This window comes from Varanus komodoensis, unplaced genomic scaffold, assembly GCF_004798865.1.
Source record: "Varanus komodoensis strain SLA01 unplaced genomic scaffold, ASM479886v1 scaffold29_1, whole genome shotgun sequence".
NCBI lineage: Eukaryota > Metazoa > Chordata > Lepidosauria > Squamata > Varanidae > Varanus > Varanus komodoensis.
The window spans coordinates 5238459-5264031 of NW_025335759.1; the positions used below are offsets into that span (position 1 = coordinate 5238459).

General features: G+C 53.7%; 1 protein-coding gene across 1 annotated transcript in view; it reads right to left on the reverse strand.

Moving 5' to 3' along the window:
• Positions 1-2449: 2449 nt before the first annotated feature.
• Positions 2450-25573, reverse strand: part of AHDC1 (AT-hook DNA binding motif containing 1) — a 194991-nt gene continuing 171867 nt past the window's right edge. Inside the window, exons 3-6 of the mRNA XM_044434869.1 lie at positions 22566-22603; positions 14088-19158; positions 9980-10662; positions 2450-2747 (exon numbers count right to left, since the gene is read on the reverse strand). Of these exons, the coding sequence (XP_044290804.1) occupies positions 14132-19158; positions 22566-22603 (5065 nt within the window). The 3' untranslated portion in view covers positions 2450-2747; positions 9980-10662; positions 14088-14131. The remainder of the gene's footprint in view (positions 2748-9979; positions 10663-14087; positions 19159-22565; positions 22604-25573) is intronic.

Genomic DNA, 25573 nt, shown 5'->3' on the forward strand with positions numbered 1-25573 from the left:
TCCTCCACTCGCGTCCATGCTGGGTAGCAAAGAGCCCTCACCCCCACCTTTGCCTTGCTTTGGAAGGAGACTGGAGGGCTCCTGGGCTATCCAAACAGCTGCTTAAGATCAAGGCAGACGTTTCAAGGCCACTGGAATACTTGGAAGTGCCCTCCTCCAATACAGAGGTACCAAGAGAGGAGCAGGACTAAGAGCTGCCTTGCGAGTCAGCTCTCAGCTACACAAACATGCAAGGTGTGGCATTGAACTGGAGGCCCCTGGCCCATCTGGGCTCCCACCCCTTTACCCCAGTCACTGGGGGCATTCCTGGCTTCTGTGTCCCCCCTCCCACACCGTTCCGAAAGGTTGCAATGCTTCTCCGAAGGCTTAGCTCCTGGCAGCAAGCGCTCTCAGCTAAAATAGACTGGTATTTCCGGTCCCATCCCTCTTGCGTTTGGCCCCCTCCCAGTGCTGGAATGCCGCCCCTGGGAAGTTCTCGGAGATGGAATTTGGCTGTCCAGCTGCAGGAGGCACATCAAAGTGCTTCCTCACTTGGGCTGGGGGGCGGGGGGGAGCGCTGCATGCAAGGCGGCTTTCTTCTCCCGCGAGGTTTCTCTGGTGGCAGTTCCCTGCTGCACGAGCGCCCTGCCCATCTGTCGGGCCACGTATGGGAGGCACCCGCAGGGTCGCCCTGCAGAACCTCCCCGGCAGTGGCCATGGGCTGCAGTGGCACGAAGGAAGGCCACCCGCCTGCTGCGAAGGCCCCCACTTCCCCAGGTTAGCGCACACACGCCAGACCAAGGGGAGCCCGGGGAAGCAGGCACCTTGGAGCGCCCTTCCATTTCCTCCTGGCTTTCCTGCGCGATTTTCTTTCTCCTTTAGGGCACCTCGTCTTCCAACCACAGTGGGGGCAGACGGAGCCACGGAGACAAGGCGGCCTGCTTTGAAACGCAGGCCAGAATGGATCTCCTCCACCCCACCAGGCTTATTCTGGTGTGGAGGCCTCTGAGCCGAGAAAAACAAGCGAGTTCTTTTCTAGTCGCCAACAGGGAAGCTGGCAGCCTTGAGCAGTATAGCAGCTAGCTGGAAGCCGGGATGCTGCGAGGACTGTGAAGAGCAAAGCCTTCTCCTCTCCATCAGATGCCCTTTGAAGGCCGTCCAAGCCTCCCAAGGCAGCCCTTTGCCATGCATTGTTTCTGCATTTAGCCTTGGGAGCATCTCCCCCAGCCCAGCCCAGCCCAGCTTTAACAAACTGCAGCATCTCAAGCACACGAGTGAAGCACACCCCAACCCTCCTCCTCTCGCCTCCTGCACCCCCAAGGGCTGGCAACGGGCTCTCCCTAGTCACCCCGAGACATCCATCCAACTGCCAACAGAAGCACACAAAGCAGCCGCATCGCTCAATATATAGGTTTCTTTTAATATAAAAAAGTGTCTATTAAAAATTCCTTCCTAAATACACAAAAAGACCAGTTGGGGTGCAGGGGAGGGAGGGGGTGGGAAGCAAAAAAGGGGGGGCTTTGGGGTGGTGGATGAAGGCGACTTGGCCCAGGGAAGGGATCAAGCAAGCAGGAGCTTATATGGTGACAATCAGGAGGTGTGTTCTGTCTCCAAGTGACTATCAAGTCTGGAATATTTAGTTGTACAGTTCAGCTCAGTCATGGAGAACACAGGATGGGGAGAGGGGTACTTCCTTTCTTTCTTTGCACAATCCACAAAGCTGTACATAAGTTTCCAAATTGAGAAAAAAAGGAGGGAATCAAGAGGGCAGGACAAAAGTGAAAAAAACCACACGCACGCACACGCACGCACACGCACACCCTGAGCTCAGCACTGACGTGAAGGGGCACACACGGAGGAAGGAATACTCATTTTGATTTACAAGTGGCCAATGAGAACTCAGAAAATGCAGTTGTTGCCCTCCCTCTCCCCCCTCCCCAACAAAAGAGGGTGTATTTGCTTGTCTTTAATATTTTTCCTCTTTTTTTAATACAAATTTGGATCTTTGGGTGCGTACTGCCGAAAAACAAACAAACAAATTTTAAAAATCCCCCCAAACAATAAAAAAGCAACTAAAAACCTCAATGAAACCCATGCTGAAATTTGCACATCACAAAACCACAGCAGATGTACAGATGCAATATACAATACACGATTTATAATAAAACGTTATATACAATAAATAGGTTCTTGTTACTTTTTGTCAATCAATCTGCAAATAGTTTTCTCAGTGCATACCTGACACAGTTAGCTTCTCTCCTGCTTTGACTCTCTCTGGACTTCCATTTTTTGTCTGCAAAACATTTATTTCTGATTTTGAAAACATGTGTGTGTGTGTTTTCATTGTTGTTTGCTCTTTCATATTGTTTTTTGATTTTTTTTTTTTACATTTCTGAAAAGTATTTACAATTGCTGGTTTTGTGCAGAAAGAAAAGCCCCATCACCCATCCCCCCCCACCCTCGTTTCTCAGTAGAGGAGACGCAAGCATCTCAGTGACAGACCTGGGACTGAGGGGTCGGGAGTGCTGGGGGCACAGGTACAGAAAGGGGCACGGCACGACAGAGAAGGCAGGGAGGGGGGAGGAAAGGCAACCCGAGGCGTCCATCTTCTTGCTTGGATGTCTTGGTGGACGAGGACTGTTCCGGTGGCACTCCCCTGCTCTTCTTCCCCACCCCCACAAAGAAGCAATGTCTGGGAGGAACCAGAGTTGCAAAAGCATAGCTAGAGGGACTGGTGAGAAGGGTCTTTTTCCTGATGGTTATGGAAACTGGGAACAGAAAAGACAAAAGAAAACCATCATTTACTTTGTGACCCAGAAGCGCTCAGTGAGCTAAGAGCTCTTGGCCCGCACAACCACGGAGAGGGGCCAAGTGCACGTTTCCAAGAGCAGCAACAGATTTGGAGCAGGAAGTCGGTTTTGAGCAATACGTGTTTGTAGCTCTTCTGAAGCGCACGTTTGCTGCCTTATACCGAGGAAGGATGGATGGCTTTGCCCGCTTTCTAGAACATTTACATTCCTTCAAACACAACTTCATTCTGTCCCCTTTCCCCACCAGTTACTTTTTTTTTAAGCATTTGCAATCAATAGATGCTTCTTTGTATGCAGTACCTGCCATTTTGGTATGCCTGTTTTGACCATTGCAGAATGCAGAAAAGTGCAAAAATTAAAGGACAATTCACGCATTAGTTTGGGAACTGCAAACCATGCACCAAGCAAATCCTCCCCATGCTATCTGCCCTGATAACACTGGTTCATACTGGCTCCTTCTACTGGAAGGAGCTCTCCAGGGTCTCAGGCAAAGACCTTTCCCAGCTCTGAGATCCTTTTACTTGGCATTTCCAAGGACTGGGCCCAGCATCTTCTGCATATAAAGAACTATAGCACTGACCTATTGTCTCTTATGCAGCTTGTGCTTCTTCTGCCTGCTTAACAGCATATTACCCTCTGTGTCAGTCAGTGGAAGGGGGGTCTGGATGCTGGTCCTTCTGCATCTCTTACCATCACTACCAGAACCACTGGGGAGAGCCTGGAGACGGGACTAGAGCACCTGGAGGATCAGCAGAGTGGGGGTCACCACCCCTTTGCAGAAAGGCGGGCCTACAGCAGCAGAGTGGTCTGGAAGCTGTGGGCCTCTAGCTGTTGTTGGACTTCAAGTTCCATTTGTCCTACACAGCCTGGCCAATCGTCAGAGATACTGGAAGCTGGGACCCAACAACAGCTGGAAGGCTAGAGGTTTCCCACTCCTTGCTTACAGAAGCAACGGAATCTTTCAGCAAACTCTGGTGCGCACGCATATATGTGCAAGCTGACCTGGGCACTCCCTAGAAGTGTACGGGCTGCAGTCGCTCAGTATGAAACTGGATGTGTGTGCGCGCGCATGTGAAAGAGAGACTGGAGGCACGAATTGCACCATGTGGCTCAGAGATGTGGTGCACAGATTCTAGGACCGAATCAAAATCTAGTCCAGCCACGCCACAGAAGTCTTTCAGTCATGCTGAGACAGAGCCAGGCTGGAACTCCCCCTGGGCCTGGCTTTGTAGTTCCAAAGACCCATCCATGTGGGAATTGAGAGGCATAAAAAATGCAAAGGAACAGAGCACTTAACCCTCCCATGAAAGAAGCTGAAGGACCTCAGGCAGAAGAAACAGAGTGACAGGAATCCTAGGGAGGCAGCGATGAGGAGAGCAGAGGGATCAGTTGTCATAGAGACTGCGAGGGCTAGACTTGCTCTGCCTAGTTAGCATGGGGAAGCTGCCGAAGGTGCCGTCGGACAGTTTCTGCTGAGAACTTCTTGGAAGTGGCAGCAAAAGGGATGCCAGAAGGCAGGCACTGGGGGAGGAGAGATGGCAATACAGGCCACAGCCCCATTCCAAAGATGCACGTTCAAAAGGCCATCCTCTGCCAGTCTTCTCTAGCTCTCTCTCTCGTGCCGCCAACCTTCCAGGGCCCGAGGGAAGCAGAGGGGGTAGCAAAAGACCTTTGATGGGTTGGCACTGTTCAAAATGGTGGACAGAGCCTGTCCTTCGACTCAAGGTGAATGAGCTGCGCATGGGAGAGGAGGTGATGCATGAGCATCTGCACTGTTCTTCCACCAACTCTGCCTCCTTTGGAGCAATGGAAGCGGGAGACCAGGAGACGGCAGCCGAGGGGCCACCCGAGCTGAGACTGAGAGGGGCAACAGGGATCTGCCCTTGCCAGGCCCATGTATCCCAGTGGGGAGCCCACTGCTGGCCCTGGGGACTTCCTGGTCCTCCTCTATTTATCCCTGTGCGCTCACCTGCCCTCTCCCTGCAAGTGAAGGGGTGGAATGAAGCAATGTCTCCCACTGCCTCGCATTCTTCTGCTAGGCATTGTCTGCCCTGGGCAAGAGGAAGGAGGTGCTGTAGAAAGGACCATTCTCTCAATTCTGAACGACTAGAGCAGAGCTGGAGCAAGATCGGGGTGACTGGAGCAAGTGGAGCAAGGCTGGGGCTAGACTGGAGCAAGACCAGAGCGGTGCTGGAGCAAGGCTAGAGTGACTGGAGCATTGCAGCAAGGCTGGAATGAAGCTGGAGCAAGGCTAGGAAAAGCTGGAACAGCACTGGAGCAAGGCTAGGGCAAGACGACCGTCATTGTTGAGGCCACTTCTGAAGGGAAGAGCGAGTGCCTATATAGCTCTTCCCCCCAGGGCTCCCAGGTGCCACTCGTAAAGGCCCCGATAGCTGCAGCAGGTTGTGGGTCCAATCCTGCAAGTACCAGGGCTGTTATTCAAGACTTTGGCCAGCAGAAGGAGCCCTCAGCTGCCCTGGATTCTGACACCAGCAAGCTTAACCCCTGGAGGACAATGGTGTCACTACCAGAGGATGGAGGATAGGACTGCCCTTCCAAAGTCGCAGTCCACCCTGGCTTGGACCTCAAAGTGGTAGCAGTTCATGAAGGTCGACTCCATGCTGTGCTGCAAAGACGGAGGGTTTTTCATTGTGGTATGAGTGTGCAGTGGTTGGCTTCAAGGCCACCTCCGGGTCTGGCCAGAGCTCCTCAGGCACGCTCTCTCTATCAGTAGCTCGCGCCGGATTCTCCAGGCTGTGAGACAGATCGTGTGGGTCTCTGGATGGAGAATGGCTCTCTGATCCCAAGATATGATGTTGGGCTTGAGTGGTGGTGTGGCTGGATAGGTGCAGGAGGTGAGGGACTCAGGGCTGCCTGGGCCACCATGGTGGAATGAGGTGGTTGATGCCTCTTAGGTCCGCTGGGACTGGCCACAGCCCTCTGCTCTTCTTCAGTGCTGTGAAGTATCCTGAGTAAAACCCCTGGCAGACTCTGGGGTCACTTGTTCAACGGTCCCTTTTCGAAGCAGGCAGCCAACCTCCTCCAGAAGGGGCTCAGAGGGGGTGGCACACCTGAGAGTGTGGGAGGCCCTCAAACACTGTGCTGCAGCCATGCTGAATGATGGAGTGGACCCACGAATGAGGCCAGACAGGTGCCTGCACTGCATCGCTTTCCGTGCCTACCAAAGACATCCTTATTTCTGAACACCTTCCTTGAATGGCCAGTCTCATTTTTATTGGCACTGGTTCTTTGAAGTATTTAATTAGGCATTTTATTCTTTTTATCTTTTGTCTTTACTCGTCTGGAATCTACTTAAATGTGGAACAGTGTATAAACACTGTAAACACAGAGAGAGAGAGAGGGAGGGAGGGAGGGAGGGGAGAGAGAGTCAGACACTGTAAACACAGAGAGACACAGACAGAGAGATGTCTGTATTTCTGAACTGCCCTTCAGCCTGTGGCCCTGGAGACCCTCATGATGGACACCTGCATGTCAACGTTTGCAGCTGTTTGCCCTGATGGCGAACATGCTCCCTCCAGGTTCACAGGAAATGTGCATCTGAGCATCAGTTGTGAGGGAACAGCGGTGGGAGAGGGCTTCATCTGCAAAGGTCGCAGGGTGTCCATTGCAGGAAACAGGGTGCTGCTCTAGATGGTTCTCTGGATTGATCCCACTGGGTCTTTATGTAGCTCTTCCCCGGCTAAGAATCCTGGAAGAGCCGGCTGAAAGTGGCACATCCTGTTCCATGACTGCTCACCACACAGACGTGGCCTTCTTTGTGGTAGAAACCGTATTGATGGTGAGCCGGTTTTAGCCTATTACCAAAGCTTTGGAAAGAAAGGGGAGGACCTCCCTGGGATGCAGCTTTTTCTCAAGGCCTTCCTCGTTATGTTCTGGCTGGCTGTCAATTTGCCTCTGACAGGCCAAGCAGGCATGAAAGGATGGGATGAGGAATGTGTCAGTGAGCAAAACGATGACATTTTAGAGCAGCCAGGTTGTGTCCCTCTGGTTGTCTTAGAAAGCCACCGCCATCAGCAGGGACAATGGGCTGCACTGATGGGACGTGCAACTCAAAAGATTGGGGGGATGCAGTTTTGGGGATGGCTGTCTCAGAATACCCACACTCAAGGGCATGACACAGCCCTCCCCACTGATCATGACCCTCCAGAATATGGGCAGGGAAAATCTGTTCGCCCGTAGCAAAAGCGTCCCGCATACGGAAAACTGGCGTGGATGCACACGCATGAGGGACCTGGCCATTTCCGATCCCTTTTGCGTGACTGCTGAACAGGAACCTACGCAGACGATCGTCCTCCTTGCTTATTCATCTCCATCTGTCTTCAAGGTTAGGGGCGCTGAGCTGCTCCGGGGACAGAAAGCAGGCTCCCCTGGTCCTTGGGAATCTGATGCAAGAGCCTCTCACGGTTGCCGAGGCTTCAACAGGCACAGCTCAGCCCACAGCTTCTCCAGCTAATCTTTATGGCCTTGAGAGATGTGTAAACAAGCTCTGAAAAAACAAGTGGAGAATTCTCCAGCTGCTGGATTCTGTCCTCGGCTCTGTAACTCGGTGGTAAAGATGTGCTTTGCACGCAGATGGTCCCCTGTCCCATCCCTGGGCCTCTCCGGATAGGACTAGAAAACAGGCCTGCCCAGGAACCCCAGCAGCCACTGCCCCTCCGTGATGACAGTGATGCGGGGCGGGGGGCGGGGGGGGGGGGCAAATGCCCAGTATCATGCGGCTGCCTTTGTTCCCATGTTTTTCCTCCCGTTTCTCAACATTTGACCCTGGAAGCCGATCTGGGCAGGGCCTGGGCACGGATGAAGTCATCTGTTTGCTTCGTCGCTCAGTGGCACAGCGCCACCTCTGCATGCAGATGGTTCCAGGTTCAAGTCCTGGCACCTCCAGCTAAAAGGACCAGTTGATGAGAAAGACCCTGCCTGGAAACCACTGTCAATCACAGCAGCCCCAACACACATAAAGAAATGCATCACGGGGCGAGGCAACCCAGCACACACGACTCTGCAAAAAGCAGCCTTCCCTGTTACTGCTGCTACTCGGACTTTCAGCAGCCACTGGCTTCCCTCTTCTTCCCCAGCACCCTTTCCTCGTCAGACTGTCACAGAACACCACGGTGGGGCATTCCGAACGCTCAATCCCACAGGAAAGAGGATACACTTTAAGGAAAGGATTAATGAAGTAAACAGGCCTATTTTCTGCCCCCTCCCCCCTCCACTGAATGGGTTTAAATGAGCATTTAATGTGACTTTAATATGGCTGTCTCAGTATGCTAATCCAGTATCGATTGATTGTGACAAGGGAAGCCCCCTTCCCCGAAACCTGAAACAGCCGGAGAGAAGCAAACCTGGCACACAATTAGTGCCGAATTGCTGCGGCCCTGATGACTTTTGGTACCTCCTGATGAAGGCTGGAACCTCACAAGGAAAAGGGGCGAACCCGGGGCCAACACCTGCTTGCCGGAAAGACGCCTTCTGAGGCGGCTCTAGCCAGGAGGGGTGTGCAAAGGGCGGAATGGCCTCATCGAGAGGACTACAGGCACAGGTGCATTCGGCAGCCGGGGCGGGGGGGGGGGGGGGGGGAACCAGGGCGGCATCAGAATGGCTGAACGGAACAGGGATGCAGGATGGTGCAGAAGCACAACTGTTTTTAAGGGAACCAGAGCGGGTGGCGAGGCTGCAGAAGCCAAGCTCCTGGATATAAGCTCACATCTTTTGTTCCACTGCAGTCTTTCCCATATGGGTATCCTCCAGATGTTCTGGGCTACAACTCCCAGCCTTGCCCAGTCACCTTAGCTGGATGAGGGATGCTGGGATTTGTAATCTGAGACATCTGGAGGACACCAGGTTGGGAAAGACTGCTTCCCACTCATATTCTGAAAGTGTCAAGAGTCCACTGTATTACAGCAGGTGAGTGTTTCTCTTTCAGTCTTTCATCTGTCCAAGGGTGAAAAGAATCCATTTCCCCTTTCATTTGCAAATTTCCACAAAGCAGGTAAATAGTTTTGAAAGAATGGATATTAGTGGCTCTCCCAGTACAACACTGATCTGTGTAATCATCTCCTCCTCAAAAAAAGCAACTACTGGACATTGCCAAAACATATTATTAAAAGAAACACTTGCTGTATTGCTCCACAAGACACTAAGTTGAATTAGACAATCCTTATTAAAGAGACATCGCAGTGACCGGCAGGCACCAAACCGAAGGCTTTTCGCTGAATAACAGGCAGTCCGAAAGCCACATGTTTGACCACCAGGTGCCGAAATGGCGATCCACTGATTAGGCATTCTGCAATAGTGGCCACAGCAGTTTTTCAAATCCCCAAATGTGCTCACGGGTCCAAAAAGGTTGGGGACTCGTGGTCTAGGAAGTTACTGGGTCAAAGGCTCCATCTGTTCTCACCAAATTTACTATCTGGAAAGAAAGCTCAGCAAACAAGCTGAGATCAACTGTCATGCAGGTGAAGAGAAAGATGGTGGACCCCAAGGGATGGAGGTCCCAGCACATAAAGGCCTTTACAGGGCAAAACTAACTGGACTTGGATGCATACCAACAGCCAGTGCAACTGGTATGTTACAAGCTGAATATGCTCTTCAGTTATGTTTTTTCCCCATTAGAAGGCAGATGGGTTTTTCAACACAATGTAAAGCGCATTACAGTACTCGGGTCCGGAGGTGGCAAGAGCCACGAAGAGAGAACACATCTCAGAATGCTAGAATAATGGCTTTATTCTTCAGAAAGACCAGTGTGTTTTGGCCCAGATTTCCGGCAGGTTCTTTTCCAAGGAAATATTTAAAATAGCTCTCAAAGAATCAGAAGAATGCGAATGAGATGTCTCATATGCCTTCTTTACTGGCAATGGAGAACCCCCTGAAGTAGGCCCCAAAGAAAATGTAGGTTGAAGTACATTTGATTTTCTTAAAGCACTTTTGTAGCATCCTGTGCGGTGTTCACTCTCTGTGGGTGCCTAGTGGATGATCTCCAGTTTGTTTATACGGTTTCCTTCCTTACAAGACCATTGCTTAACAAGTTTCTAGCCCTCATGGCACATGAAGCCATAAGGGATGCTCAGCGTGAGGGCAAAATTGTGGTGGAATTGTTGGCAGGGAGGAGAGAAACCAAAGTTAATGGGGCAGGAGAAAATGCCAAGGAGATGAGAGCGATCGTTACTTACTGGGAGGTGATCGTGTCTCCAAGATCCATTCACAGACTTGTAAAATCTTCTGGGTTCTCCAAAGAAAATAAGCAACAAAAGCAATTAAAAACGCAAACAAACTGGGAGAAAAATAAAGAAACCCGCACAAAAGAAGGGGCTGGGAAGATGAGGAGGAGGAAAGTGCCGAGTCTTCAGTCTTCATTACTGAGCTTTGAGTTCACAGATTAGACGGTTTTCTTTCCCCTCCCCGAAAAGAAGCGAAACCAAGTGTCCCTTCCCCGTGGCTGTCCTTGACCGCTGTCGATTGCCTTCTGGTGGGTTTCTCACATGCATGCTGTAGGTGGGTGGTGGGGAGGATCGTGGGAACCCCCCCATGCTCTCCTGCGCCACAGATGGCTGAGACCATTCGATTGTCTTTTTGCTGGACTGTGGAGGAGTCTGGTGACCAAGTCTGGTCCAAAAATTGCCTCCACACCATTCTCAAAGAAAGCAAGTTAATTGTTTAAATATATTTTTTCTTCTTCCTTCTTTCCTTCCTTTTTTAAAGGGGGTACTTATTTCTCTCCTTTTTCCCTCTTTTCCTCTTTTTTATATAAAAAACAAAACAAAAGAACCAACAAACAAAGGAAAAGATCAGTTTTTGATTTCCATTAAATACAGAACTTGAAAAGTGTTCCAGAAAAAGTGCTGGCTAAGTAGCTCTGTAAGAGAGATGGAGAAGGAGGAGAGAGAAAACAAGAAAGAGACATATATCAAAACATGGTGTGTTCTGTCGGAGCCTGGGTATTTATTCTGGAGCATGGAACCCTGGGGACCAATAACCTTTTTGTCTGACAAATCCCTTTATTGGAATCTATGGTTTAGTGGCCCTTTAAACAGAACCTGCTAAGCATCTCTGGGCATAACCATTCTGCTTTTATTTAGGGGCAGAGGGAGCCAACTCGTGGCCTGTGCAGCCTGAAAGGCAATTCAGTTTGGCCCCTCACTTGTGCGACTTCCTCTTACTTGAGGTGCAGCCAACATTTTGCCCAGATTTATTTAAGGGAAAATGTAAAATCGTCTGGGTTAAATGCATGCCCTGCCACGCCTCCAAGAAGTTCACAGCAGCATATATTATCTTCCCCCACATTTCATCCTCACAACAACCCTGTGAGGTAGGTTAGGCTAACAACAGTGACTGGCCCAAAATCACCCAATGAGCTTTGCAGCTGAGTAGGAATTTGAACACTGATTATTGGGCTGTAAATGTAGTTTTTAAAAAGCTTATTTCAAAAGCAGGGTGCACTTGCGGTCCATGTGTGAAAGAGATGGTACAGTGTAGGGTTGCAGCCTAGGTCAGAAGCAAACATTGTGACTCTGTGTGCGTCTATGCACAACTCCTTTGCATCCTTCATTCTTTTCCAGCATCATCTCCGTAAGACAAACATGTGGCGTGACAAGATCACCCTTTGCGTTTCACTGCAAGTAGCCAATGAAGTCAAGGGCAAAGCAATTGTGTCGGACCATGTAGGAGAGGACAAGGCACAATAATACAGCTTTTGTGGCAGCCAGAATAGTACTTTTTACTCTCCCGTTCCATATTTTGTAAGAAATGCCCGGGCTGAGTTACTTATGAACTTGAGATATGGGAAACCCAGATCTGGTCTATAGCACTTCAGGAACCGCAGGGTGGTGCTAACATAACCAAAGGTTCCTATTCAGACCTTCCATTAAGAAAACAAGCTTTATATGGCCCTAAGCTAGTGTTCTCCCTGACATGCTAGTTTTCTATGTGAGGGGAATTAAAAAACTAGGCATGGAGAAACCTTCAGTTCATCTGTGGTTTAGAATGCTACGAGTCTAGACATGTTTAGACACCTTTGTAAAACCTGGCCAGTACATTATACAGCAGCCTCTCCAAGTCAGTACCTTCCTGATGAGCTGCACTACTGCTTTCATCATCCCCAGTCATCATGGACAATGGGCAAAGCACACTATAGCCCAATCTATCTAGAGGGCACCAGCTTGAAGAAGGCTGCTACACAGCACTGAATGCTGGGCCACCATCTAAAGAGAGGAGCTGTGGGCCATGAAGATGCCGAGGCTGGTTTTAATGGCCAGGGAGTTGTTTGAAATTCACACACAAAAGTCCTGCTGCTCACTCCCTGCCACCCAATTAAAAATAGAACAAAGCAAAACTCAAATGGGAAAGGGAGTATTTAGATCTCACTTTTGGGGAGTAGTTTTTGTTCTGCTCTGCAAACCCTGCCAAATAAATGAGACCTTTTTGCCACTGGCTCAGTGATCAATGCACATCTCAGAAAAATTATCTGTGTGTTTCTGCCTGGTGACAACTGTTGGCACACACTGCTAGACAAGGTCTATCGCCACCACAATCCAGTGCCCCAAGACCTCAAAGAAAAGGAGGCCAGCTTTCCAAATGATGGAGCTTCTTCTAGCCATGTGTGTATGCTGGTCCTGCATGGACGTACGTACCCAGTAAGATTTGGAAGTGAAAGCCTTCTGCCCCCACTGTGGTCTGAACAGCAGCAGCAAGGCGCACGCACGATCCAGAGCCCTACCCTAGCTTCTCCAGGACCTTGGGGGTAGCCTAGCCGGGACTCAATATCAGTCACCGATTGGTTTATTATTCTGGTGTGTAAGGCAGCTAGCAGCAAAAACAACGAGAACACAATAAAGCAAAGCCTTTGTTTTACAGCCTGCAACCCCTCCTAAGCTCAGCTCCAAACGTTCTGTTAACAGTAGGTACCTTCTCCTCTAGGAAGGTTTTCCCAGTTGGTGTCTTACACTCAGAGCACGTCCTTCCTCTGGAGGCTCTCTATTTTGGACCCAGTTTGGGCATGCAGCTGGACGTCACGATTTGGTACATCACATTAACGCCTACTGCACGCAATGGCATCTCACCCCTGCTAATTTTAGGGCTGGTTTCCAGCTTACAGCAACAGACAGTTCCTTAAATTACTCATCCAAGCGGATGACATGCTCTCTGTAATCTCAGGTATCCTAAAACATTTGCTGGGGAACCTCTGCTGATCAATGTTCCCTGGAGATACTTTATTACTTCTTTCCAAGCATCCTTCAGGCATTACAGAAAGGATGTGGCCAGCCCGGGGTGCCGACACAAGGAACCGTACCCTGCTGTCACACAGAAAGCGATCATTTGTTCACACCTTGCAACCTACCCTAAGCCTTGTCACGAGAGGCAGAATGTACCAGCCAAAACTCCAAAACACTGTAACGTACCCATTGGGCGGACCAAGAGTAGACTACAAGTTTCAGCTGTGATATACAGTGTGAGGAGCAATCTCATACATGCTTAGGCAGAAGTCCTACAACTCCCGGCATTCCTCACTTCGGCTGAGGAATGCTGGGGATTGTAGTGGGGAGCTGGTACCTAAACATGAAGTTGGTTGGGCCCCGAGCACATGAAAAAATGAAACAACTAATAAGCTGATACAGAAAGTCTTCCCTGTTTAAAAAATTGCTTTTAGTCTCGACAGACTGAAACGTTTGTCCAGTAGAGAAGACTCCATAAGGCTACTGGATACCCTCTCATAAAGATCCACAAAATGGGTACATTCCAGATGCCCACCAAAACTCCTCTTGTGCCTTTGTGGCTTGCCTGTGTTCAACTATTTTTTGTTTGTGTAGAAGTTCGCTTTGCCTGAGTGCGGCTGAATTTAATCTTACCTGTACATTGAAATGCGCACACGTAATTGCTAAATGGAACAGTTGGGTGCTTGGCAGCATGCTTGGGTGCTGCTTAGCCTCCGCTGCCCTCTTTTTTGCAGGTAGACTCTACTGGCTACGCAACAAGGGCTTTTCCCTGCACACAAGTGTCCCCTTAAAGCCCCACCCCACCTAGGAGCCGCTGGGCATCTCCTTTGGAAGGCACTGCAGGCCGCGTTATCCCTCCCCGTGCCCACAGTCTGGGACTTCAAGGATCCCAAAGGCACATTTCCACAAAATGCACCCCAATTCTGGTTTCCTCTGTTTTGCCTTTGATGTGCCAGGAAGCTCTTTGCTGGCACGGCCGAGCCGCTGGGAGAGTGCGCAGCAAGCCAGAGGTGCCCCCTTCCCCAGAGCATGCCGGCGCCCCTCACTCAGCCTGTCCTCCGGCACCTACCCTGAAACAAAACCTCGTGGTCCGGGTTGGCACTTCAGATGACACTACAATGAGGTGACTGTGAACGTATCCTCAGGATGTTGCTCTAGCATTGGACCCAAAAACCCGCTCTTCTGGGCTGCGGCCATGATGGGGTGCCCCTGGGGCGCAAAGCTGGGGTACCTATAGTTGTCCTGAAGTGGCAGCATGGAGTCTCTCGGGACAGGGGAGATGTTCAAGTCATTCATCAGGGGGCAAAGGTAGGCCCCCCGGTGGTGGGCCCGTGCCATGTCCATGGGCTCCTTCTCGCTCTTGGAGGGGTTGCTGCTGGGGGGGCTGCTCAGGTGGGCGTTGAGGCAGGAGGCGTCTGGGCTTCTCCCCATGAAGTCCACCAGCATCCCAACCCCAGCTTTGTTGTCATAGGGGGGGCTGCGGGTGCTGGAGGACGGGGAGTACCAGTAGCTGGGCGTTTTGCAGCTGGGGGAATCGTAGTGCGGCTGAGACATGGGCAGGTCCCGGCAGGCCATGTGGGCGGCCGCCGAGTGGGGCATGCTGGCCGCCCCCGGCATGCCGTGTTTGAGCGAGTCACAGGCTGGGAGCTTCCGGATGTCGCCGGGCCGCAAGTCCTCCTTGAAGGCCAGAGTTGGGGAGCAGTTGGGCGAGAAGGCTTTCTGCAGGCTTGCCTCAAACACAGTCTGCTGGGGGGGCGGGGCAGCCAGCTGGTGGGGCAAGGCGGGGAAATGCTTGCTGTCCAGATCTGTCTGCCCCAGGCCGGGGGAGTCGCTCTGGAACCCTTGCCCAAAGGTGCCGTCCGAAGGGGTGGAAGGGTTCATGGAATAGGGCCCGGCATAGTCGCAAGGGTCTCTTTCGCTGAGCCCAAAGCCCCGGGACTGGGAGGGTAGCGGGGACATGCTGCTATCTCCGCTGTAGTAGTCCAAGCCTAAATCGGTGCTGTCTTGGAACAGGGGGTTCACCGCCTGGGACTTGGCGGGGAACTTGGTTTTGCCGGTGCCGCGCTCCTTCTTGGAGGCGCACGCCCCCCGGGAGCCCCGTGGCTGCCTGGCTCCCGTGCCCCTCTTGGAAGGATACACGCCCGCCGTGAAGTTCAGGTGAGCTGCCTCGAAGAGGTCCACTTTCTTCCGCCGACCGCGGCCAGGCTTGGAGCTGCTCTGGAACAAGACGCTCTGATTCCAGTTGTAGCCTGGGGCCGAGGAGGACTCGTTCCAGTCCATCATGAGCTTCTCCAGGCTCGAGAGGCTGGACTGGCCCTCGCTAGAGGAAGCCTCGCTGTTGGCCCTTCTGTAGCCGGCCGGCTGGTTGAACTGGGTGCTGTCCGAGGAGGACTCGGAGAAGGTTTCGGACACGGTCTGCTGCTTGGCCTTCTGCGGCGTGTAGTTGGAGATGTCGAGGATGATGTTGGGCTCATTGATATGGCAGTCGAAGCCCGGATTGTACAGCTGGCTGAAGGGCTCCGAGCTCCAGTCCAGGCCGCCGTAGCCTTGTCGGAACGCCCACTGGGAGGCACTGGGGAACTGCCGACAGTTCTCTGGGGAGGGCTGGAAGGAGGCCGAGCCCTTGGGGACCATGTAGCCGCCCGGGGACACTGTGCTTGCCCGGCTGTCGCACCGCATGGGCGTGTGGGAGGAGCTGGGGAACTGGCTGGGGTCCGAGCTGTTGAAGAAGGTGGCCTTGCTCAGGGGCACGCTGGGCCCCGGGGTCTGCTGGGAGTAGCTGGCGCTGTGGGCGCTGCTGGGGGACGAGGGCAGGCTACTCCCGCTGCCGTAGGTGAAGCTGCAGTCCTTGTTGTTGGGGCAGTCCTGCGTGGTGTGGTAGGGCTTCCCCTGCTGGAACAGGCTCGAGGGGGTCAGGCTTTGCCCCCCGCTGGTGCCGCTGTAGCTGCTGTACTGTGCATAGCTGGGGGCCGCCGTGGAGTGGGTGGTGGGCGACCTGGAGATGGCCGAGATGGGCGCCAGCTTCTGGAAGGCCTCTGTGCCGCGGCACTCGGAGGCCCCCTGGGAAAGGCCGTATCCCGCCGCTCTGCCGGAGGGGAACGACGGCCGGCTCGTCATGACCGTGTGGAACGGCGCCTCGGTCGTGGTGGTGGCAGAGGTGGAGGAGGGCGTGACTTTGCCCCCTCGGCTCGGGTACGACGCCATGCCCCTCTGGGTGGCGATGGCGTTGGGTGGAGCCGTGTACGTGGCCGCAGACTTCCGTGACTCGGAGCGTGTATTGGAGAGGGCAAAGTCCAGCAGGTCGGAGGAGTCATCTGAATCCAGCAGGGAGCGGAAGTAGCCTGTGAAAAGGCTCTGTCGTTCCTGGCTCAGCTCGGACTGGGAGGATGGATTGCTCCCGCTGTAAAAACCAGTTCGGCTGGAGGAACTGGGCTCCAGCGCTGAGGAGTGGAAGGTCCGAGAATCGGTGCCTTGGTAACTGCAGTTCCTGTTGGCTTGGCCGGAGAGGTGTCCGTGGTGGGACATCCAGGGACCCTCCTTGTCTCCGCACCACTCGGAGGCCCCGTCACTGAAGTTCTGGCTCAGGTTCTGCTCTGGAAACAGAGCTCCGTTTTTACGGGATCGTCTCTTCCTCTTGGGCTTCTCCATGGAGTCCGGTTCAGGCCGGCCCCTTTTCCGTGGGTGAGCAGGGTCGGCATGCATGGCCGTCCCCGGCGCTGCCTTCTTCTTCTTGCCGATGCCTTCGAAAAAATCACTGAAGGAGCAGCGAGACGAGCGGGCGGAATGGCCCCCTCCGCGCCCGAATCCGCCTCCTTTGCCCCCACGCCGCCGGAAGCCTTGGACCCGGTGCAAGAAGTGGGAAATGCTTTGCGTGTCGGGGGCCTGGTGGATGGAGTCCGGCTCGCTTGGGGTCCAGCAGCGGGGTGGGGAGCAGCGAGCGGAGCACTGGCTCTGGCGGTTGAGGAAGGCCAGCTTTGCCAGGACGTCGGAGTAGTCGGCTTTGCTGTCATTGGTGTCGGCGACGTAGGAGGGCTGCGGTGACGCCAGCTTCTGTTTCCTCCTCCTCCGCTTCTTCACTTCTGGGGTGGGCTCCTTGGGCTTGCAGGGGCCCAGCATCAGGTTCTTCGGGGGCCTTCCCCGCTTGCGCTTCAGGATTATGGGCATCTCGCCCGGCGGGAAGACTACGACCACATTGCGGCCGTTGTTCTTCATCTTCAGCAGCGGAGTTGGCTCTACTGGGCTGCAGGCTGTCGCCTCCTTGCCCTCCAGGTTCAAGTTGCTGTTCAGCGAGGAGACCTTGTATGTCGTCTTGTTCCTCCTCCCGAGGGAGACAGGGATCTTGGCCATCCTCACCACCATCCTGCGGACCCCGCGGCACTTGGGCTTCGGAGGCTGCAGGCTGGCGGCGGCCGCCTTCCGGCCGTCTTCAGGCTCCGGGGTGGAACCAATGGGCCGAAGTGCTTCTTCCACGGCCACCGTGCCCACCGGCATCCTGGCCTCCTCAGGCTGCGCCATCACCACTTCCACCGGCACAGCCATGGGGAGGACCCTGGTCTCGGCGACGAGGTCGGCCCGTCGCCCCCGGCCCCCCCTCCGCCGGCGGCAGAGAATCTTTGGTTTATCTGTTCTACGGAGAGCGTACTTCCTGTGGTCGTCCCTGCCCCGCCCCGCCCCGCGCCGCCCCACGCCCCTCAGGGAGCAGCCTCCCAGGCGGGCGTCTGGCTGCGGCACGTGGGTGCCCAGGGGCTCCTCCTCCCCCAGCTGGGGCTGGGAGTCCAGCAACTTGGGCAGGGGGCCCAGCAGCTGGGCCTCTGGATCCAGGAGCTGGGCCTGGGCGTCGAGCAAGTGGTGGTCCAGGGCCCCTAACGCCTGGAGCCCCAGGGGCTCAGAAAGGGGCTCCAGGGACTGCAGGGAGAGTGAGTCGGACAGGGGCGCCAGGCTCTGCAGCTCCAGCGGCTCCAGGGGCTGCAGCCCCAGGGGTGTGGGCAGGGCCCCCATGGGCTGCAGCGCCAGGGGTTCTGGAGGGGGCTCGAGAGACTTCGAATCCACCAGCTGTGGCTGGTGCTCCAGAGACTGCGGGCCCATCAGCTGGGGCCTTCCCTCAGGCCCTTCGCTCGGGAGCAGCTGCGGGTGGGGCTCCGGGTGCTGGTGATCCAGCAGCTGGGGCCCCTGGCATGCCAGAGAAGCCAGCTCGCTCAGGATATCCGTGTCCGCCAGCTCTGTGTAGTCAGTGGCGTCTGACTCCGAGCTGCTGGCCTCGTCGAGGCTGCTGGGAGCCTTCATAGCAGGGCTGCTCAGACCCGCCGGGAATGGAGGGTCCCCCTCCGGCTCCTCCACATACAGGCTGGCCTGGGTCTGCTTGGGCAGCTCGGCCTTGGCACTGCCCTGCGCCACGAGGTCCTCGGGGCTACGGATGCTGTTGGCCAGCACTGGGGAGGAGTAGAAGCTGTACTGCAGGTCCTGCTCCCGGCCTTCTTCGCCGAGGAAGGACGGGTGGCTGTTGAGCTGTAGGCCGCTGCAGTCCAGGTGGACGCCACAGCTCTTCAGGTCCTGGGACAGGCGGTTGATGTCCTTCATGATGTCGATGAGCTGCACCACGGGGTAGAGGTTGATGCGGCCGTTGCCGCACTTGCTCTTGAGAAGCGAAATGATGTTGTCGATGTTGCACCTTCCCGAGGCTAGCGTGGCGTTGGAGAAGGTCTTGGCCGCTCGGTCCTGTGTGGCTGTCTCATCTGGGCCCTGGGCGTCGACAGGGCAGACCAGAAGGTTGGCTGCTGGCACGTCCTCCGCCTTGGCACTGCTCTGGGCGTGAAGGCTCTTGTAGCGGTCAGCGCCCTCAGTGTGGCGCAGTGAGCCAGCCTTGTGCTCCCGGCCTAATGCTGAGCAGGAGCCTTCTGGGAAACTGAGCATGCTGAATGACAGGGCCTTCTCTGCCAGACACGCCGGTGCCTTTTGACCAGGATGCCCTGCCTGGTAGAACTTTGGCTCTTGGGGGTGCTCAGAGGAGCTGCGGACGGTGCCTCCTGTCGATGGGACGGGTGGCCCCTGGGATTTCAGGCGCTTCCTCAGTTCCTCTTCACCAGCATGCCTCTTAGAAGAACAGTTGCTCGGGTGGAGATCTGCAAACGCGGAACCTGGACCTGGAACAGGCAAAGAGGAGAAGTTAAGGTCCTTCTCGACAGGCAGAAAAGCTTGTGATGAGCTCACAGATACAATGGACTCTTTCAGCTCCTCACCTCCTGGGGCTTTGGAGCATTTCTACAAGGCATTCGCTTGTGTTGAAACACAATGTGACATGGTGGTGCTAAGGGAAACCGCATCCTCCCATCAAGTGCCCTTCCTTTCCCTGCGAAGTGAAGAAACCCAGACCCCAGGCTGCGATGCCACGCGATGGAAGGCTTCCTTGCCTCTGCTCCATGCCCTTGGCTGCCACTTCGAGGGTTGGAAAACGCACGAAGCGGCGAGATCGTAAGGCAAAAATTAGTGTTGCGACACATTACGGGGGAAGGAGAAAAGGCTCAAAATGAAACCCCAACTCGAGTTTCTGCACGTTTCCCAATGCATGTACAACAGCACGCTGAGCGCTGCAGTCCAGCAGCTCTGGAGGGTGCCAGCCTGAGGAAGTCCGATGTAGAGCCTTGACATGGCAGTGCCCTTTCTGACAGCATCTTCATGTCATGCATAGCATTTAATTTCAGTGTTGCATGATGAAGGGGATGTCTGGCTTCTTTAAAAATGTCTCATGCAGCTGGGGCCAGACTGGCCCACCCCTTCTTGCACGAAGGGAAGCGGCTCTTTCTCCTGGCCAGGGACTGTCCTCCCCCCGCCCCCGCCACCCCACTCCCTCCCTCTCTCCCTCCCACTTCTGTACCAGAGGGAATGGAAAGACATTTGGGATTTGTCATCAGCCAGAAGTGACGGGCCTTCTCAAATGCTGCTCTTCTCCTCCAGGGAACCGTGAAGCAACTGCATGCAGTGCCAAACTAAGCAAGGCTTTCCAAGGAGGCAGCGTTGTTTTCCCAGTGTTTATACCGATAAAACTTGCTGGGAGACACAGCGAGAGCAAGCAGCACACAGAGATTTTGCTGACCAGGCAGCGATTCCAGCAACACCACTGCCAAGCACGACACCTGTCCTCTGCCCTCCAACCCCAACCCCGCTTCTTCTGTCCTGTCCCTTTAGCAGCTTGAGGTGCCTACTTTCTGGCCCCTGGGGAGCACGGCTCCTACAGGAGGAGAGGAGACCGCGTGGTCGTCCTGCCAAGCGATGCCATGGTGGGGCTCGAGCCTGCAGCGAGGCTCAGACTGGTGACCCGGTGTCGGATGCGCTTTCGGCCCGTGGGGCCCCATCCTCCTCCAGCCAAGGGAAAGAATGAAAGGAGGGCAGCCAAAGTCATCTTGGGCCTGGGGATGTTCCCTGACCTATATGAAAATGTCTGGGCTGGGCTTGCTTACCGGCCTGAGCAAGCAGGACACCTGCCGCAGCTACTCACACACTGCCGTCCCCTGCCCCTCCTGTTAGCAGAAGCCAGACTGGGCAGGCGGTGAGCTCCACTGCCTTTCTTTATGGGGCAAAGAGGAGGATGCTTGGTGCAGCTCATGCCAGTCAAACTACCGGAGAAAGAGGGAAGCCAGACGATGATCTGAACATGGTCCTGTGTGCAGTCCAAAGTGCCCAAGTGCACCGTGGCCTATAATTAAGATGCCCGCCTCTCATTCCTCAGTGCCAGCCAGAGGAAGCCAGGCGATGCGGATTGTGGGTGCCTCTGAGGACGTGGCAGGCAGATCCGATGACCCAACGGGCTCAGGTGGGCATGAGGAACTCTGGGAGGGGTCGCAGCTCTGTGGCAGAGTATGCGCTGCATGTAGAAGGCTCCAAGTTTGCCATCTCCTGGCATCTCTAAGCAGGCAGGAAAAACTGTGCAAAACCCTGGAGAGCTGCTGCCAGCCAGTCTCAATATATTGGGCTTGATGGACCAAGGGGCTGATTCAGTATTAGGAAACTCCTGGGTGAACCCCACTGAAATGAGTGTGAGCAGCAACCTGGCACCCATTTCCCCGCTCTGCTGTGCTCTTGTACGGCTCCTGTTTGCTGGCACAGGATTATGCCATGCTAAGTGAGCAGAAGGTGGAGTCATCTGATGTTCCCCCTTCAGGCACCAGAGTGACTTAAGAATACGATGACACTATTTTCTGTCTACGTGCAGCGGATGCGTGGGGAGTGGATCACCGCTGCAGGAGAGGCTGGCAGTGGGTGTGTTGTTTTGCCTTTAGGAGACACCTGTGGACCATCCCATTTCTGCTAACCCAGGCAGCAAGGGAAGCTTTGGGCCTGGGAGCTGAGCCAAGAATCCTCGTAAGGAAGGAACCAGGGACCCACGGTTCTTCCAGATCAGGGGTGGAGCACCTCACAGCTGGCTCCAAGTATCCTCCTCTGAGGCTCTCCAGACGGTCACACCTTCTTCCCCCTTCCCCCTGAACACTGATTGTTGCAAGAACATCGGAAAGGCCAAGCTGGATCAGAGCAAAGGTCCATCTAGTCCAGCACTGGCAAACCTCATGCAGGACGGGTGCAAGGCCTCCCCTGCCCAAGCTCCTCAGCGACTGCTGTATGCAGGCGCATCAACGCTGGAAAGGGGGGCGCACACAGCCAGCAAGGCTAGTAGGGATCCGGGAGCCCCCCTGCCCCCGCACTTCGAGAGAGGCTGTCAAATGTCTTTGAGCTCGAAGGCCCAGTTCACGTTTAGATGAGCTGTTGGGGCTGCACCCCCGCAGTGGGTGAGGGACAAGGGGAAACGGGGCAGGCCAATGGCACCGGCCTATTTCACTGTAATGTTCTTACTGCCGGCAACTAAGCCTTAGGAGAGGCATTTCAACCTTTTCAATAGGGAGTGTGTGTGGGTGGGTGTGCGCGCGCACACACACACACCAAACCAAGACACCACTAAACAATCACTGGTTGGGAGGATGCAAAGTGCAAAAAAAAAAAAAAGATCATTTCAGAAGCTCTTGTGAGCCTGCAACTTAAACTATTGCATTAAAAGGACCAGAAAAATTGGTAAATGATTATAGGCACTCAGGGCGTCTCCAGCACAGAAGTGGCAGAGATAAAGGATATTGCCCCTGAATCATCATCATCATCATCATCATCTAGGGTCATTGTCGTTGTTGTTATTGCCATAAAAATGCAGGGTTGAAACGGGGGAGGTGGGTTGCTCATAATTAATCCAGTAACAAAATGCTCTTGTGATACTTAAAAAGATCGCTCTCTCCAAAGCCTTCCCAAAGCAGCAAGGCTCTCTGTGGGAAGGAGACATCGCCACCAGAGTAGCAGGGCTGAGGCTGGAGCAAAAGTGATCTCTCCACACACCACAATGCAGCCCGTGACGATGGTGCCCCGCGCGGGAGTCTAGCTGCACGCTGACCGCGCACCAAGCGCACGGCTCTGCAGGGCCCCGCGGGCTGCCTGGGTCCGCCTTCCTTCCGCAGAAGCCTTTCGGGGGAGAACGGGCAGGGGGGGAACACAAAGTCCACGGCACGCAACTCACCTTCACCTTTGCTGCTCCTGCTGTTACACTTGAGTTCTCTGTGGAGAGGAAAGGAAAGATTTAAGAAGCAAACAGATAAAACCCCAGGAATGTAGCCTGGAGAACAAACTGAGCCACCCTTTGCAACCCTTAAACACCCCACTCCTTCCAATTTTTATGTGAAAAACAAATATTTTTTTCCTGGCTGACAGCTGGAATGACCTCAAAGTGAAATGGGAGCTCCCCATTGCTGCCATCGTAATTCCCCATGAAAACCTCTGGGCAGGTTGCTTGTCCTCTGTGACCGACCACACACAGCCAGGACAGGTATTTTAGGATTACACCCAGGTCAGTTTCTCGAATTTCCCAGTGTGCCAGTGTCCCACCATGGATCCCACCATAAAGCCATGAGGTCTTTTGGTGGGGCCACAAGGCTGAACAGCCTGGTAAACTGGTTACTACAGCATGGACTGTTTTCTAAATGGATCTCTCGGGACTGGCAGAGCCATCAGTGTCACAGCCTTGCCTGCTTCATCTCTTTCCTTTGCTAGTCCTTCTGGCCTGATTCACATTCCAGGGTTTGTTGCTGGGTGAAAGTGCTGGGTTGTTTCCCCCGACAACCCAGAATGCTGGGGTTGACTGAACCACCCTGGGTACTGGAGAAAACGGATGCAATACAGCGAGCGCGAGGGAGGCTCATACAGCTGCTTTCTGTGCAGACGACCGGTAGACAACTATGAACCGGTGTGATGCGTGAAGCAGATCCCTTCTCACTGTTCCCGGCACTTCCCAATTGTACCTCCCCTGTCATTCCTGCCCCTTTCCCTGCTCTGGATACTGCACCACATGCTGGGAGGTGCAAAATGCTCCACACTTCCAGTTACACGGAAGCAGGATGCTGCTTCAGGATCATACAGCATGTGCACACCAGTGCCGAGACAAGCGTGGGTGAATATGCAATTGTAACAGCCTTGGAGCTTGGCGATTCTCAAGGACGTTTTCCATCAGCCTCAGCAAGCCGGTGCCTTCCACACATGCTGGACTCAACCTCCCAACACAGCGGAAGGACATCAAGGTAAGGCATCTTCTGTATAATGCTGAATCCATTCTCTGAGCGCCCATTGTTAAGCAGCCAGAACACTACCACCCAGGCACATGGGGAGATTCCAAGAGGCTTGGGAGAATCCCAACATTTGGGGCAGGACGAAAACATTTAGGGGAGAAAATAAAGGGGGGTGCCCCAAAAGCAGGCTGCCGTGGCTGCAGGCGAGAAAGGCAAACTGAGGGGTGATGGCCTGGAATCTCCTGGGAACAGACACAGCTGATGAGTGCCTTAAAAAGAATTACATTTTGTTGCAGTTTCTATGTGTGATTCGGATTATTGCCCCACCTGGGAAGGATGCCCATATTCTTGCTTGTTCTTTTACCATTGTACGTTTGCACCGCAGACCAACTCTTCTACAACAATTGTGCTACAATTCTCATGGTTAAAACACCATCTATTTTAAGAGAGCCCCATCACCAAAGTATCTGGGCCATAACTGACAGCAAATTGCTTAAACAAAAGTACCTGAAAGAGGACTGAAAGAGATGCAGAGTGGGAGACCTGTGACTGGATTTCCTTTTTTTTTAATTAATCCGATTTACTTTTGCTTGGGGGAGTGGAGTTTGGATAGGAATATTTAGCCCTTCCCACTCCTTGTTCTTTCTCCACTTTAAACATCCCACTGAAAACAGAGTTGGAAGCTCTGTTTATGAGTCTCCTACATTCTGCTTGTTTTGTGTCTGAAACACAGAGGGAATAGACAGGGGATAGGGAAATACCTCAGGCAAAATGTACTTTGCTGTAGAAAGTCTGTTTCACCTTGTGATGACTGCAATACCTTCTACATGCTTACCCAGAAGTTAGTGCCATTCAACCTAAAAGGTATGTTTAGGATTGCAGTTTTAATAAGGATGAGATATCCTTACCACGCTGCGTGTACCTACAATTACAAAATAAGGAGGGGGCAATGAGGTTCAGATGTCTCATACGAGGCCCCCTAGCAGGGGCTCTGAATTGGCAGGCAGCACTTCAACAGGTGCAGCTCCATCCCTCATTTCAGAGACACACTCAGGGCAGAAATGGCACTGTTCCAATTTCGGCCTACAATTGAGCTATTCATGGCACAGAACCTTGCGCTCTCACTGAAATGTGGGTCTGGTATCGACAGTTTCCATGCAAGGCGATGGGAGCACTGGAAACCGTAAACTGCGACTGCAAGAGGATGGGAGACGTTCCAGATTTATTAACCAGATCCAAGAGTCACGTTTGGCGAAAGGCACTTGCAGACACATCTCCACTAGATGTCCCTGCTGAGCTACAGATACTCTTCCAAGCTGTTGTGTCTGCTAAACGGTTAAAATCCCCTCCCAAAGTTATTCCCACTTTCTGTTTAAACTTTCTGACCTGGCTGTGCCACTTCTCTGGCCCAGCCAAAAAACAGAAAACAAAAAAGCTCCCTTTGTGCAGTTCCCTTTTTTGTGCGACAGCCGAGTGTTTGCTTGTCTTGCCTAAAGCCGGTTGAGGAAACATGCACCTGGCACGAAGTTTTAAAAAATGTATCCGTTGCACAGTCTGTGCCTCCCCTCACCCTGGGCCTGGGAGGCAGGAAGGACAGATGGAAGGAAAGACACTGAGCGAAGAATGGAAAGCCTTTGTTTGCAACTTTCTCCTTGGCACTGGGAGTTGCGGGGGTTGGAAACCAAAAAGTCTCCATTCTGGCCCAGGCATGACGGGCCAGCCCCTGCCTCCCTGACACGCTGCATCTCTTCCCCTTGGGGTTTTGTTTGCTGAAGACAGGAGACTCTTCCTGATATCTGATAAAAGGAAACTAGCCTTCAGGGAATCCTGCAGCAGTGCTGAGTCCGATGGGGCACTGGGGGGGGGGGGGGGGGGGCGGTGAAACAGAGTGCGGGGCAGGTGGTGGAAAAAAAGGGCCCCTAAAAAAAGCGGCGCGGGGAAACCTGGACAAAGGGGGCGGGGGGGG